This window comes from Sphaeramia orbicularis, chromosome 13 (assembly GCF_902148855.1).
Source record: "Sphaeramia orbicularis chromosome 13, fSphaOr1.1, whole genome shotgun sequence".
In the NCBI taxonomy this organism is placed as follows: Eukaryota; Metazoa; Chordata; class Actinopteri; order Kurtiformes; family Apogonidae; genus Sphaeramia; species Sphaeramia orbicularis.
Genome location: NC_043969.1, coordinates 7,603,091 through 7,617,811, shown reverse-complemented (window position 1 = coordinate 7,617,811; position 14,721 = coordinate 7,603,091). Strand labels below are relative to the sequence as shown.

The 14,721-nt window shown below is 38.2% G+C and overlaps 1 protein-coding gene across 1 annotated transcript; it reads right to left on the bottom strand.

The window, feature by feature from the left end:
• Window positions 1-1,081: 1,081 nt before the first annotated feature.
• On the bottom strand, window positions 1,082-5,602 carry LOC115431801 (uncharacterized). The gene is made up of 6 exons (XM_030152451.1): window positions 5,579-5,602; window positions 5,047-5,419; window positions 4,859-4,916; window positions 3,185-3,268; window positions 2,851-3,090; window positions 1,082-1,629 (listed from the first exon to the last, which is right to left on the bottom strand). Exons 2-6 carry the CDS (start codon window positions 5,374-5,376, stop codon window positions 1,082-1,084), a joined length of 1,260 nt encoding a protein of 419 aa, XP_030008311.1. The 5' UTR covers window positions 5,377-5,419; window positions 5,579-5,602.
• Between the last annotated feature and the right edge of the window lie 9,119 nt (window positions 5,603-14,721).

Genomic DNA, 14,721 nt, shown 5'->3' with positions numbered 1-14,721 from the left:
CCTCAAATGGGGCTCGGAGCCCTGAGGATTGAGGAGAAAATGAGGAAAAGTTTATACTTTCACTATTTTCCTTTGCCAAACTAAATTGAATCTGGGCCTAACATGCAAAAGCAGGGGTGTGTAAGAGCTAAAACCAATGAAGACAAAACACTAAGAGGAAGGGCTCGCTTACAGAGAGAAAAGATGCCAATAAAACATGGGACTTGAGTGAAAATAGGGCAAAACATTTGTAGCTCATGAAAGAAGCAAATCAGATTCATCATTTGATAAGAGTGTTAAAGAGGGCAAGCTTCACCATCACTACACCGGGATCTGACCATTTCCTATGCACTCAGTTGATCTATTCAGGGTTTTTGGCTCTAAAAGCTGCTGGGATTCCTTCTCTCAGCTCATTTCTTTTTGCCAGTTCATCACCTGCTGTCTTTAATTCATGCATGCTGTTTTCTCTTTCTCCCACTCTCTTCTTCCGCTCTCAGTCAGCTCTTTTGAAGTCGTTGGGGTCCTGTGGTTTTCAAAGGGTCAAAAAAGGGCAGCCTACTGTCCTATCGAAGCCAGGCCGTGGGATCAACTTATGTTACCACCTGTCCGCTCTGCTCTGTGTCAACACCACTGGTGTCACTGTACTCACACCTCGTCATTTCACCCCCTGCCGCCTCTCGCTATCACACACACCGAAATGCATGAGCAAATGAGCAAATGCACAGAACCTGTGCCCGCAAACCCACATGCAGGAACATATATGCTACTAAACTGCAGGACCCCTACTGTCTGACAACTGCTACACAGAGACAAATCAAGGAATCCCACTGGTTAAAGCCCACCCATTCCTCACACTTCACATTATAGAGGACTCTTTTTGGCCTAACCTCAAATCAGTGGGGGTTGTTTAGTTGAGAACAGGGGTTGTATCCTGGGGAGAGAGTCAATTACAGGTCTGGGGTCACACAGAGAGTGGAAAGAAGTAACCAAAAAGTCCTTCAAGATGAAAAATTTGCCTTTCAAATGGCAACCAAAGATCAAACCCCCCAGAGGAGCTGTGGTGGTGGGTGTGTTTTTGGATGATCCCCATAAAGAGAAAGATTTAGAGGTTCTTTTTATTCAGCTCCAGTTTCCTGTCTTGCTTAGAGGGAGATATCCTCGGAATCGGTTCTGGACAGAAAACTAAAGTGGAATCGGAGGATCCTAAACTGGACACCACACCTGAGTCTGAGTCTGACGCAGCCAGCTCCTCAAACTTTTGTATGACTTTCCTCACTGACTGGAATGGAATATCCCTACACCACTGTGCTCCTACGGTGCCACGAGGCCCCCTGTAGGCTGAGTCCTTACTGAGGAAGATGTAAGGAGGAGGAGGGAGACCACAGCGCAGCCTCAGTTGGCCCTGGCCCAGGCCCAGAGCGGGGGTCACTCCAGCCGCATCAAAGAGTGTAGGGAATGTGGTGAGATGCTCCTGAGTCACTGAGTTGTGGAAGCTCAGGACACATCCTTCAATGCTGAGGAAGACCCCGATGGTTTTAATCTGGGGAGGCACAGTGAAGATCGGCTCCACACTCCCATCATACACTGCACAGAAACATGGGCCTTGCCTTTCAAACCACCAGCCTCCAGAACCATCCAACGAGCTCACACCTGACAGAGACACAAAAGGGAAAGTTTACATCCACTGTACATATTTATGAATACACAACCTTTACTTTTGGGATATTTAGCCTGCAACACATGCTTATTAAGTCTGGAGAAACTTTAATCTGCTTTTTAAGGATTTTAAAGACTGAAATGTCTGCATCCTTCTATAAACATGGAATCAGGTAATGTTATTTTCTTGTTTGGTAGAGAAAAGCAACTTTATTTACATATTGGAATTTTTTATTACGCTATAAATACACATCAGAAGTGACTGCCGCTGATATGGGACAATTTGGAAGCAGTGGAGCTGGATTGTTACAATTAGAATATCAGTATGATTAAAAAAGTGACTACTGTCTTGTTACTGCAGATTAGTTTGGTTTTTGTGTTTGCAGTCTTTCAGCAGTTTATCATGGTTTAGTGTTGACTGTGTAAAGAGTTTAAGACAAAATAAATGTGTGTCTATAAAGAATAAGAATTTGTGACATACTGTACTCATGGACAAAGGTAAAGAGGACGAGCACAATATCACTGACTTACTGTAGTTACAAATTAATTAATTTCAGTAATTTGAAATACACTTTTTATAACCCTCTGTCACTGACACAGTCTCAGTCAATATGGTATTGGTAGACATACAGACAATATTGTACCAATTTTAATATACAGAGAAGCCATGTTTCTTATTAAATTATCCTCTTTTTTAAACTTGAGGTAATTCTTTTAGAACTAAAGCTGGCCATATTCATATTTGATACTAGCTAAATATACATCTAGTCATGAAGTTTAGACTGATAAATAGGATTCTGTTGGGTGTCTGTAAATTGGCTTATGAGTCTGGCTTCGACCAGCTCTATATGTAAAGTGCCATGAGATAACTTTTGTTATGATTTGGCGCTATATAAATAAAATTTGACTGATTGAGTGAAATATAAAGTAGATAATTTAAGAAAAAACTACTTGTAAGAAACGCATTTTACTTTTCTCCAGTTTGGATAATGATCAGTTGTTTGTTGGAGGTCTCACCACTTGGGGGCAGTGTAAAGTTATGTCTGGTAAAGTGTATGTCTGTATTAACATGTTTGTTGTGACAGTTTGTAATTTCAACAAACTAAGTATGTGGAACATACACATGAATAGCATTTCTGACGAATGGAGAGCACTTTCGCAATAATAATCTCATTGGCATCAAGCCAACCAAAGCAAACGCAGAAGACTTCTTACCGATCCTGTATACTGAGCTGTTGCAGACATCCACCTCCCAGTAGTACTGTCCATGTCCAATGACAACGTCAGCACACACCTGAGGCAGAGTCAGTACAGCCTGAGGGTCAGGGGTCGCCACTGACCACCTGGACTGGATGCTCAGAGATGAACTCTGCATTTGGTAGGTGACAGTGAGTAAGGAGCTGGACAGATGGATGGATGGAGGGACATTTGAGGGGTCCAGAGCAAAACGTAGTCCTGAAATATGCCAGACAATATGTTCAAGTAAAGACAATTGTTTTTTGTAACTATTAGTGCATGTAAAGCCTTATTATTATCTTTTATTTACAACCATAGACAGACTGCTCCATCTCCTCGTCTTTCAGGTCAACAGAGCCATCAACTGGTACCTTTGAAAGCCTGGGAGCACTGAAGCCTGGAACAAATGAGAGTCCAGAAAGAAGATCCATGCTGACCGTGAACATCATGTAGATTGTACAGAAGGTTTACTAAGAAAGTCTCAGCTACTGATATTGCAGCATACAAAAAATAAAACTAAAACTAAAACTAGTGAAAAACCATTTCCTTAATTCTTAAACTAAATATCCCCATGTTCAGAACTGCAGGTGAAATCAGCTTTGTTTTGTTTTCTCCCACTACTAATGATGATGTGAAATAGTTCTGCCACAACATGGGACCTTGTGTAAACAATAGTTTTGTAAATCATACTGTACAATGATGCACACTTTTATCCTATACTGTATTTAATCTTCACAAACCCAACTGAGTCGGTTGTTCCAAATAAAGTGTAACACTAAAAGTACTTCCATCCAGCCATTTTCTGAACTGTTAATTCTTTGTGAGTGTTGCAAGGGTGCTGGAGTCTATCCAGTCACATATAGGTGAAGGTGGGGGGCACTCATCACAGGGCTGACATATACAGACCAACAAACATATTAAATACATACAGACCAACAAACATATACAAAACCCTACCAGTCAAAAGTTAGGCCACACCTTCTCATTTAAATGACATGAGATGGACCGCAGATGGCCAATAAGTGCTCAGCATCACTGGGAACTCCGTCAAGACTGTTGGAAAACATTTCAGGTGGCTACCTCACGAAGCTCATTGAGGGAATGCCAAGAATGTGCAAAGCAATAATCAAAGCAAAGGGTGGCTATTTTAAAGAACCTAAAATATAAAACATGTTTTGAGTTATGTCACACTTTTTTTCTAACTACATAATTCCATGTGTTCATTCATAGTTTTGATGCCTTCAGTGAGAATCTACAATGTAAATAGTCAAGAAAATAAAGAAAAAACAGGTGTGTCCAAACTTATGACTGGTAGTGCATATACAGACCAACAAAAATATACAACATATACAATAAATACAGACCAACAAACATATAGAACATATTAAATATATACAGACTAACAAACATATACAAACCAGCATATACAATAGGACCAACAATCATATACAACATATACAATATATACAGACCAACAAACATATACAACACATACAATATATAGACTAACAAACATATACAAACCAACAAATATATACAACATGACCGACAAACATACAATATACAATATATACAGACCAACAAACATATACAAACCAACAAACATATACAATATGACCAACAAAATATACAACATATACAATATATACAGACTAACAAACATACACAACATATATAATGCATACAGACCAACAAACATATACAACATATACAATATATACAGACCAACATATACAACATATATAACATATACAGACCAACAAACATATACAACATATATAACATATACAGACCAACATATACAACGTATACAGACCAACAAACATTCATTCTCATGTTAATTTAAATTCTAAAACTACTAATGCACTTCAACCATAACCCTAAATTAACTCCTAAATAAATTTATGTCAAAAACAAACTTGAAGACTAAAAAGAAAAATAAATGTCATGAAAATGAGTCACTATAATACCTCTTTACCATACTCACATTGTGAGACGCCCTGTACTGTCTCTTCACTTGAATCCCTCCAGTACATCATGTCACTCTATAGAGCAGAAAACAAAAAGGGATATGTAAACTTTTCCAGGCATGGCCTTGTACTACTGTACATTACAATGATCAGAACAGTGTGATACACCATGTCCTTTGCTTCTGTTTACCAGGTGATAGCTGACCTGTAGACTTAGGAGGGAGTCATTAGATGCTTGCTCCTTGGTGCCCCTGTCCTGTTTGTCACATGCAGAGCTCAGGATGGGATGTTTTGGGAGAGAGGAGGTGGCAGATGACCACGTCCAACATGGGAGCTCCACAGGATGGCAACAGCAAGGACAGAAAACAGAACAAGCAGGTTGGGCTGCCTTATGACGGAGGGGATGATGGAACGTCTCTCCCTCTGCAGCTGTTACACAGCGACGACACATGGTGTGAGAGCACGGCAGAATCAAGGCAACATCATATTCATGGTTACAAGCTGGACAACCGGAGGATTGCTGTAAATAATCCATGTCTTCTTCCACATTGAATTGAAGCCTCTGCTCCCTGTGTCTCCTTTGGGGACAAATAGACATCGCTGACATAAAAGACAATCAAATCATAACAAGTCATTTTTCCCATTTGTAACCAGCAAGTGAATTATTGCTGGCTTTATTAGACATCCAGTCTGGCATGAAAATTAAGATGACAAAAATGTTTTCTATTTATTCCCACCATGAAGATTATGTCTGACTGTGTGTCCAGCTGGGTTTCAGTCAGTGTAGAAGAACAGTCATCCAATTCCCAAAGGAACACAGAAACAGGGTAGTATTTTTCTTTCAGTCTATCCTGTTTTCTAGAGAATCCCAAGATATTCCAGTGGATAGAGATGTCTTACTGCGGTAAAAAAGTTCAATGATCTGCAACAGAGGGAAAGCAGATTGGTAGACAGCAGGATACAAAGAGCTCAGAGGAACAGATGTGAAGAAAAATCCTTCTATTGTGCCATCTTGCCTTCTCCCCAGCTGACTACTGTGGGTGAATCAGGTTGAATGGCCTGAGAGTAGATAAAAGAGAGAGAGGAGCCCGGCCCTCTATAAGGTACTCATTGCTTGGTGTTTCCATGGTAATTGCTCTTCCAGTGGGGACGCAGAGTGGCCTAATGTGCTGCAAAGACCCCTTGTTCTTGCTTTTCGTTAACATTAAAATGTGCACACATTTAAATTTTAACAAAGAGCTCATCAGTGTTGTGAGCACGAACCAAACCACTTGTTCTGAGCCTCTGTGACACTGGTTTATAAACACACACAGACACACACACGTCTTCTCCTTGTCTGGATGCTTTGCTCTGGATTCTGATCAGCTGTGCCTCCCTTGGGGTGGATTATCACTCAGTGGTCCACCTTGAGGACAAGACTACATGATGTGAATTACAAAGATTCTTGTCGCTGTTCCACGTGATTCAGCAGCGGAGAAAGGCTGGCTGCTTATTGTCCACTTGCTATGTGAACAATGTAGGGGGCATGTCTGAGGTCAGCAGAGGGAGGGCTTTCACATCTTGCAGCATATCCTGGCGTATCATGTAAGAACTGACTTGATATTAATTAAGAAAGGTTGATAGTATGTGGAAAAAGAAACAACACACACACTACTTAATTATACTGTTGAACTCTGGCACATTTACTTTCCATTCGGAAAATTTGTGTGAAGGGAACAAATTGCGCAACACGATACCAGTCAGTTTTGGTATCAAAGATGTCTCTGTTTCCATTTAATTATGAAAGAAAATGTACTACAGTGGAAAAGAAAACAGTGAGAAAAGTTCAGAGTTCATTTTATTCTTTGTTTGGGTTGGAACTGTATCTACAACCTAAAACAATACAAAAAGGTGAAAACATCCAAAAAGCACATTTACTTTGAATTGGATTTCATTGTAGACAGAATGAACACAACATAATTAATGTTTTATTCATTTCATTTAAATAAATAAAGATCCATTCCCAACTTTTCCTTCATTAGGGTTGTAACTGTAATGTGCGAAGAAGTCTGTTTTTGTGACATGCACTGTTTTTCACAATATCTTTTGTGAATTTAGTAGCGAAGGGAGACTGTCAGAAATATATGAATTATAATGTCTTCACTAAAACATGTAAGATCCTATTGTTCCCATGTAGTTTGTCTGTGTTTAAGACAGTTCTTCTCTAACAAGGCCAACTAATTTAATCATCGATAAAGGCAATGATCGTTTTTAATGTTGTTATTTTGGAGATAATATTGCTATTTTCTCAAGATACATAACCAGAATGAATGTAAGCAGAATGACCAACACACAAGGAATATTTTTGTCCTTTTGTTCCCACACGGCACACCTGAATTTTTATTATTAGGTTTTACTGTTATCAGGTTTTACTGTTATTATTTTAATACAAAACTAATTTTATAGGAATTTTTACGATGTACATTGCTGGTCCTGAGTACTGATTTCGTTTCATTTATATACATGTAATGACAATAAATTGAACCTTGAACCTTGAAATATCTTTTAAGCAGCAGAGGGCACTATTTTTCCTCCAAAAACTGTAATTGTGACTCTCCAAACCCACACTAATCATCAGCAGTCAGAAAAGTCATTTAAACAGACTGGGGACAAAAAAAAGGATGCATTCATCAGGTTCTAGAACAAGTCAAATGATTGGTTGTGTTAAAGAGTTTTATTTGTTAAAAATTTGTGATCAAAAATTTTTTTTCCCCAGTTTATTTTCCAATGTAACCAAAAATTGCTGCAAATACACTGTGTGATGTAATCTATCCACTTTGGATTGTGTTTCTGTTCAACATGTTGTATTTCTACCATTGCTGCTTTTGTCTGTTCGGCTGATACATATTGTATGTCGAAGAACTAAACAGATCATTTTAGAAAAAAATTAAATAAAACAAAACTAAGACCATGTTTAGACTTCACACTTACATATATCCTGACTTCCCTGCTCAATATGCAAATACAGTTGTTCATGTGAAGCTTAAAAAATAGCAGAATATCTTTCTTTGCAAATGTCATATAATTTGTTCTGCTATTTAGGACAACTGGTGGTGGCAGCTTATGAGGTTATGAGTGTATTCCTGCAGGTAACTCACTGCATGAGGAGGTACAATGAATCAATCAATACAACTTAATGCAGATATGACATTATTACCTACTCAAACTTTTCTACTGGCTTACTTATATGACATACGCTTTAAATCCAATCCAATCAAATTTTATTTAGATAGTGCCAAATCCTAACAAAAGTTATCTCATGACACTTTACATTTAGAGCTGGTCAAGACTCTTGATAAGCTGCTTTAGCAACTAAAACATGTTCACTCATTTCTAAAAATGCTCTGAGAATGTGATACATCTTTAAAGTTCCAGGCATCTTAAAAACACTAATATGGCTTGGTTGGTGCACAGTTTTGCACGCTGAGGAGGTAGTCTTTCAGTGCATCACATTCAGACTGCTGAAACACTGAAACTACCACAAGTGTTTTCAGGTTGTAAGTAACAGCATTTGAACATATAAACAATGGACACTCACCCTTATAATATAGTAAATACCAATTCTGACTTCCAATAATTTCTATTAATAATAACAGGCTGGTGGTATTTACCTGATTATAATGTGTAATATTAAAAGGTATTACTTAAATGTTTCTTTATTCTTACTCAAATATCAGACTATTTCCATATTCCATTATTACTTATTATAAAGTAACTGTACTGTTATCGATGTTATTATTGATTTATTTACTCATTCTGATGTTTCTCCCTTTTTCTTTTCAAGGCAGATTATAGAATAGAATAAACTTTATTGTCATTGTACTCCATGTTACAATGAAATTGTGCAGGCCGCCCCCTCCAGTGCAATTCAGCATAAACAAGATAAAAACACAATAGTATATAAATAAGACTTAAAAAAAATATAGTGATAATAAAAATCTTAAAATAAATATTTAGACAAGACAGTTAAACTTAAAAGCTGTAAAAGTTTAAAAGTTTAAAAAAAAGTAGTACCCCAAGTTTACTTATTTAAAAGCCTTATAGCCCAGGGATAAAAAGTGTCTCTGAGCCAGTTTGTTCGGCTCCCCAGAACCCGATACCTCCTCCCTGAGGGTAGGGGGTTGAAGAGGCACCGGCCAGGGTGGGATGTGTCCAGCAAGATGTTCCTTGCCCTCTTCAACCCCCTAGAGTTCGCAATGTCCTCCAGGGAGGGCAGGGGGCAGCCAATGATACTTTGTGCTGACTTTATGACCCCCTGCAAGGCTTTTTTGTCCTTGGCCGTGCATTATCTAAGGCGCTAAATGAATTAAAATTACTTGAATTTCTTAGCTGTTAAGGCAAAAAAAAAAAAAAAAAATGTACGTCATAACTTTACTAACATTTTAAAAATGTAACTTTTCCTTAAGGCTTAAGTTTGTTATTGAAGAGCTCTGCCCTGTTAAGTGACAGAATTATGTAAAGCTGTTGCTGTAATCACTGTAATAGTAGTTTTACAGTGACATAAACCATCAAATCCTTCATGTTTGTATCACTATGTTAGTACTGCCTGGGTCTGCGCAGTGCCTCTCTTTTCTTATCTGTGTTCAGAATCCCCAGTCAAACATTAACCTTGTGCTAAATCAAATATCGAGGCTACTTGCTCTGAAAGCTTGTGCCGCGTTCAATAATTTTTCACAACAACACGTCTCTTGTCAGTCTTGGCGCAGCCACTTTTTTTTTTTTTTTTTTTTTTAATTTTAAGTGTAGTTCACTTGTCCAGGTGTATGAAGATTAATCAGAGGAAGCTGAATGGTATTTTCAACAGCACTGGGATCTGTGATTCCTGAACTGGCCTGAGATTTACGAGGGATGAAAATGTGCATACCTGTTGGATATAAAGAGAATATTTTCTCTAACTGTGATTTTTAAGCTGATTTGTATAATTTTTCATGGAAGAAGAATGGAAGTGGGCGGCCCAGTGAAGAACACCATGCACAGAGGAGCAGGTTATGGCTTATAGCAGTAAGTTGACTGTCTGGACTAACGCCCTTTTATTTACCAAAGGGAAGGGGATGGTGCAAATGTAGCTCACTTCCACTGTCAACCACTGTAACGTACACTATAACAGTTAAGATAAAATATCATGTGTCAGTGTATTTTCATGTTCTTCAGAATGATTCTTGCCTCATATTATGTAGAAAGACTCACTGACGTCAGATGATATTTTCCTGCCAACTGTTCTGCTTCCACTTTCAACTTTTACCCCTAACGTGTTAATGCAGCGATGAAAGGATGTGTCAGTGGCATGAATGGATTTCAGGTTTTAAATGGGTGGGATTTACACAGAAAGAAGATATGGAAGACACAAAAACAGCTATGTGTGAGGTATGACATCAGCTTGAAAACAGGAATAAAATGAATAGGGACGGCAGAATAAAACACATGTCTCCAAGTAGTTTATCTGCTGCTGCTGCTGCAAAAAGGAGCTAGATGGCAGCTCGTCAGTCAACTCTGTTCTGTGTTTACCTAGAATTCTTGCTGCTATTGATAGGAGTGATTTCCTTCTATTTACCTGAAGCCGAGGCAAGACCAGTGGACTTTTTGTGCAAATCTCAAAACAGAATACACTGGAGAAAAGATGCTGAGGATCTGATTCAAAACGTGGTAAGGGAATAACTTATGTTGATATAATTATTTTATGTGAAAGTGGAATGCTGGACTGTTGGATTGACAGCTCATTGTAATACAGAGAAAACTCATATCATTAATTGTCACATTTGAGAGAATTCTGCGTTTAGAACTGTGGTTTGATGATTACCTCCGCCAAGGAGGTTATGTTTTTGCCAGGGTTTGTTTGTTTGTTTGTTTGTTTGTCTGTCTGTCTGTTTGTCTGTCCGTTAGTGTGCAACATAACTCAAAAAGTTATGGACAGATTTTGATGAAATTTTCAGGGTTTGTTGGAAATGGGATAAGGAAGAAATGATTAAATTTTGGTGGTGATCGGGGGTGGGGGGGCCCACGGGGGGCCCATTTCCAACAAACCCTGAAAATTTCATCAAAATCTGTCCATAACTTTTTGAGTTATGTTGCACACTAACGGACAGACAGACAAACAGACAGACAGACAGACAGACAAACAAACAAACAAACAAACAAACAAACAAACCCTGGCAAAAACATAACCTCCTTGGCGTGGGGGGACCCACGGGGGGGGCCACTGATCAGCCTTGGCGGAGGTCTGCGCTCTCCGAGTGCTTTTCTAGTTTCTATATGTATCACATGCAACATGTATATGATGATCATTTGTGTGTGCACTCAGACTGACTGCCTTGGGACAAATGCCACACTTTCCAAACCTATACGACTTCCAGCTGTGGGGTTACACCCGTCCGAATGGGAAAATCAGACTGTAAGTATGATATTCACCCCCACCCACTTACTCATTCACTTTGTGTCTGACTGTCACAATAATACACTTTACTATGTTGTTAGCCTCATAGCATAATTGGCTAAGTCATATTTTTGGCCAAATTGTGATATCTTCATAACTTTACTCTCCTAACACTGCTGCTTCATTTCACATCATTGGCTATGTTCTTGAAAAAATCTGACATAGGCAATTATGCTATGAGGCTAACGATGTGTAAGAAAAAACAAAAACATAACATACCAGGAAAAATTTTGGCACTGTCAGCAGGACAGTTATACAAAAGGTTCTCTTTTCTTGTTAGGTTACTTGCTGCTCCTCCAGTTGAACCACTGTGTTATGACTGAAACATAATGTTTGATATGACTTTAGAATAGAAGTAGACTATGATTAAAACATAAAATGTTCATTTTGAAGAATGACATTTTAATGGTACTCTACATTAATAAAATTGCAGTTCCACAGGTGCGATTTTAGTACAACTGAACAAGTAGTGTAATAAAAAATAGCTATCATTTGCACTTTTACTCATACAAACCATATGTAACCTGTGTTACTTCGTGAGGTGTGTTTTTATTTATTTATTTATTTTATTTGTAAACTGAAACTGTGGTGAGCAAAGCGCCGATATTTTGTTTAATAAAGTACTGATGGTGCATTTATTGAATGACAATAAAGCAAGTCTGAAGTCTGAAGTCTAAGGAGCAGCCATTGTGGTCACCAGTGGCAAACAGCATGTGTAACAATAGAACTAGAAGAAAAAATAAGAGGAGTAAAAGAGAGATACAGCATCCTTTTTGTAGCAGAAAAAACTCTGGACTTACACTGTTGCCTATAAAGTTGGAATACAATATTTTTACCTTTTCTCATAAAATGATTGTGACAGTGTGATTTATTCTTGATTGATAAAATGTGTAATTGATTGTTCCTGGTCAAAAATGATTATAAAAAGGAATAAAAATGAGAAATGTGTCTAAAAACAAAATTATGAATTCTAATATTAATTTATTGTTCACCACTGGCTAGTACTAAATGAAACAGCAGATGTAGCGGTTTTAGTTTTGAATCAATGTTTTTTTTTTTTTTTTTTTCCATTTCTCTAGTTTTTATGCTTCAGTTTCACCCCATACATCATCTTGTGTTGCATACTCAGTGGGAACCACCATGCATTATACAGCTTATCTGTGAATCACTAAGACATGCAGGAATTGTTATCTGATACAGTTCCATCTAAACATGATACCATGATAGTCACGAACAGGTATCATGTGCTCATGAGAACTGGAGCTCAGGGAGTTGTCTGATGGTGAAATTCTCTTGAAATTGATTCAGTTCCAAGAGGCAAAACATAACAGTATGGAAGTCAAAAAAAAGAAAAAACCTTCAAGAATAACAATGAAAGAGAAGAACCTTGGTCTTGCAATGGAGCAAATCTTGTGTGAAAAGCAACAAGTAAATCACAGTGAGCCACTTTCACATGGACTCAATGCAATTTCTGCCAGTTCAGACAGGCAACATGTAACTGCTGCCACATCCACATCTGTTAAGCCTCTCCACACCAAAACTCAATTCAGTTTTGATTTACACTGCAAGAATTTTCCCAGCTCTCCCTCTTCAAGTTCCCTCTACCACACCAACATCCATCTGCAGGCTCCCTGATACCAAAGCTACATGATAAAATATCTGTGGGCTGTGACAATCCCAGAATCTAGACTCCAAAATCTAAAAGTATCTCATTACTATAAATGTTCTGACTTGTGTTGAATGACTTAACCATTTTTACATTTTTCTGTGTATTTCCAGCTCCTGCAGAAGTATGCAGAGGTGGTGGGGGTGCTCAAAGTGTTTGAAGTTGAGTTGCAGGAAGCAGCTAATCAGATCAAGTCCAACTGTCGCACATTCCTGACCACAATTAATCATCTCATCACTAATTATGTGGTTATACTGGAAAGGCAAATACAGGTAAACAAACATGCATGTTCCTTTAACTTGGAAATGGCAAGATTACATCCCATATCTTCTACTAAAAGCACACAGAAAAATGACTTGGAAAAAATGAGAACCTTTAAATAATCATACAGTTCCATGCAGTGTGAAATACTTTTAACTTTATGCAGTGGCATAGACAGATATTCCTGTTACAGACTGTAAATCTACAAATCTATAAAGATTAGTATATAAGATAATGATGTCAAAAACAGTATGCCTCAGTGAGAAGTACATTGCCTGGCTAAAAAAATTGCCATCCACACAATATTTTTTGGACTGCCTTCTGCTTTGAATACAGGACACATTCACAGTGGCATCATGTATACCTGACTATGCTTATACAATGTCTCAGTAAATGTCACAACATTTATTTCTGTCCATAGATGCAGTAATTTTTTAGCCAAGATGTTGTATTAATGATGGACTGTATAAAGTACATACTACTGTATAAAGTCTTCTGTGGTGACCAGTCCATGTGTGAAAATTACATCTCATGCTCCCTGAAATACTCTATCACATTGTGAGCCTCATGAATCCTGAAATGTCATCTTGGATTATGTCTGTGTCATCACTAAAAAATACCCAACAAAAACAAAATCAAAAAACACTGATGTTCAGACCTGGTCATTCAGTATATTCAGGTTCAGCTGGCCTCAATCTATGGATGCAAAAGGTTGCTGAACCTAGACCAGACCAACTGACTAAACCCCAGATCATAACACTGCCCTCACAGGCTTGTACTGTAGGCACTAGGCATGATGGGTAATCACTCCATCTGCCTTGCTCTCCACCCTGATGCGTCCATCACTCTGGAACAGCATTAGTCTGGATTCATCAGACCACATGACCTTTTCCCATTGAAACACAGTCCAATCTTTATACTTCTAGCAAACTGATGGTTGTCGCATCACTGCATCAGTTAAAGGATTAAAGAACTTGAAGCAGCTTAAACATATTAGTCACTGCTATAATTATCCAATGGAAGGAACTGAACTATTTACTGAGTGGAAATGTTCTTTTCTTTGGCTGGGCAGTATAATTTAATGCAATAAAATAAATAATTTAGAAGCTAACACATAATTTGTTTCATACTTGTTGTACCTTTTGCACAAAAAACAATGCACAGACCAGAGGTCATCATCACAACTGGATGGTCTACAAATAGACAAAGCCAGCAAGATGAAACATACAGTACAACAGTATTTCTTTGAGACAACTAAGAGCTGTTTAATGAATGACCAAAATACTTTTGCCTGCAGCTGTAATCCACAGAAGCCAGTACGGGTCTTGAAAAGTCATATTTATTAACCTTCTTTTGGTTCTCTCTAGAATGACACAGCAGCAGTGTCTCCCCATGTGGATGTCTCTTCAAACCTGACAGATGTACTGAACGCATACCGACAACTACTGAAGGGAAAACTGGAAGACCTTTTTAAAGCATTTTGT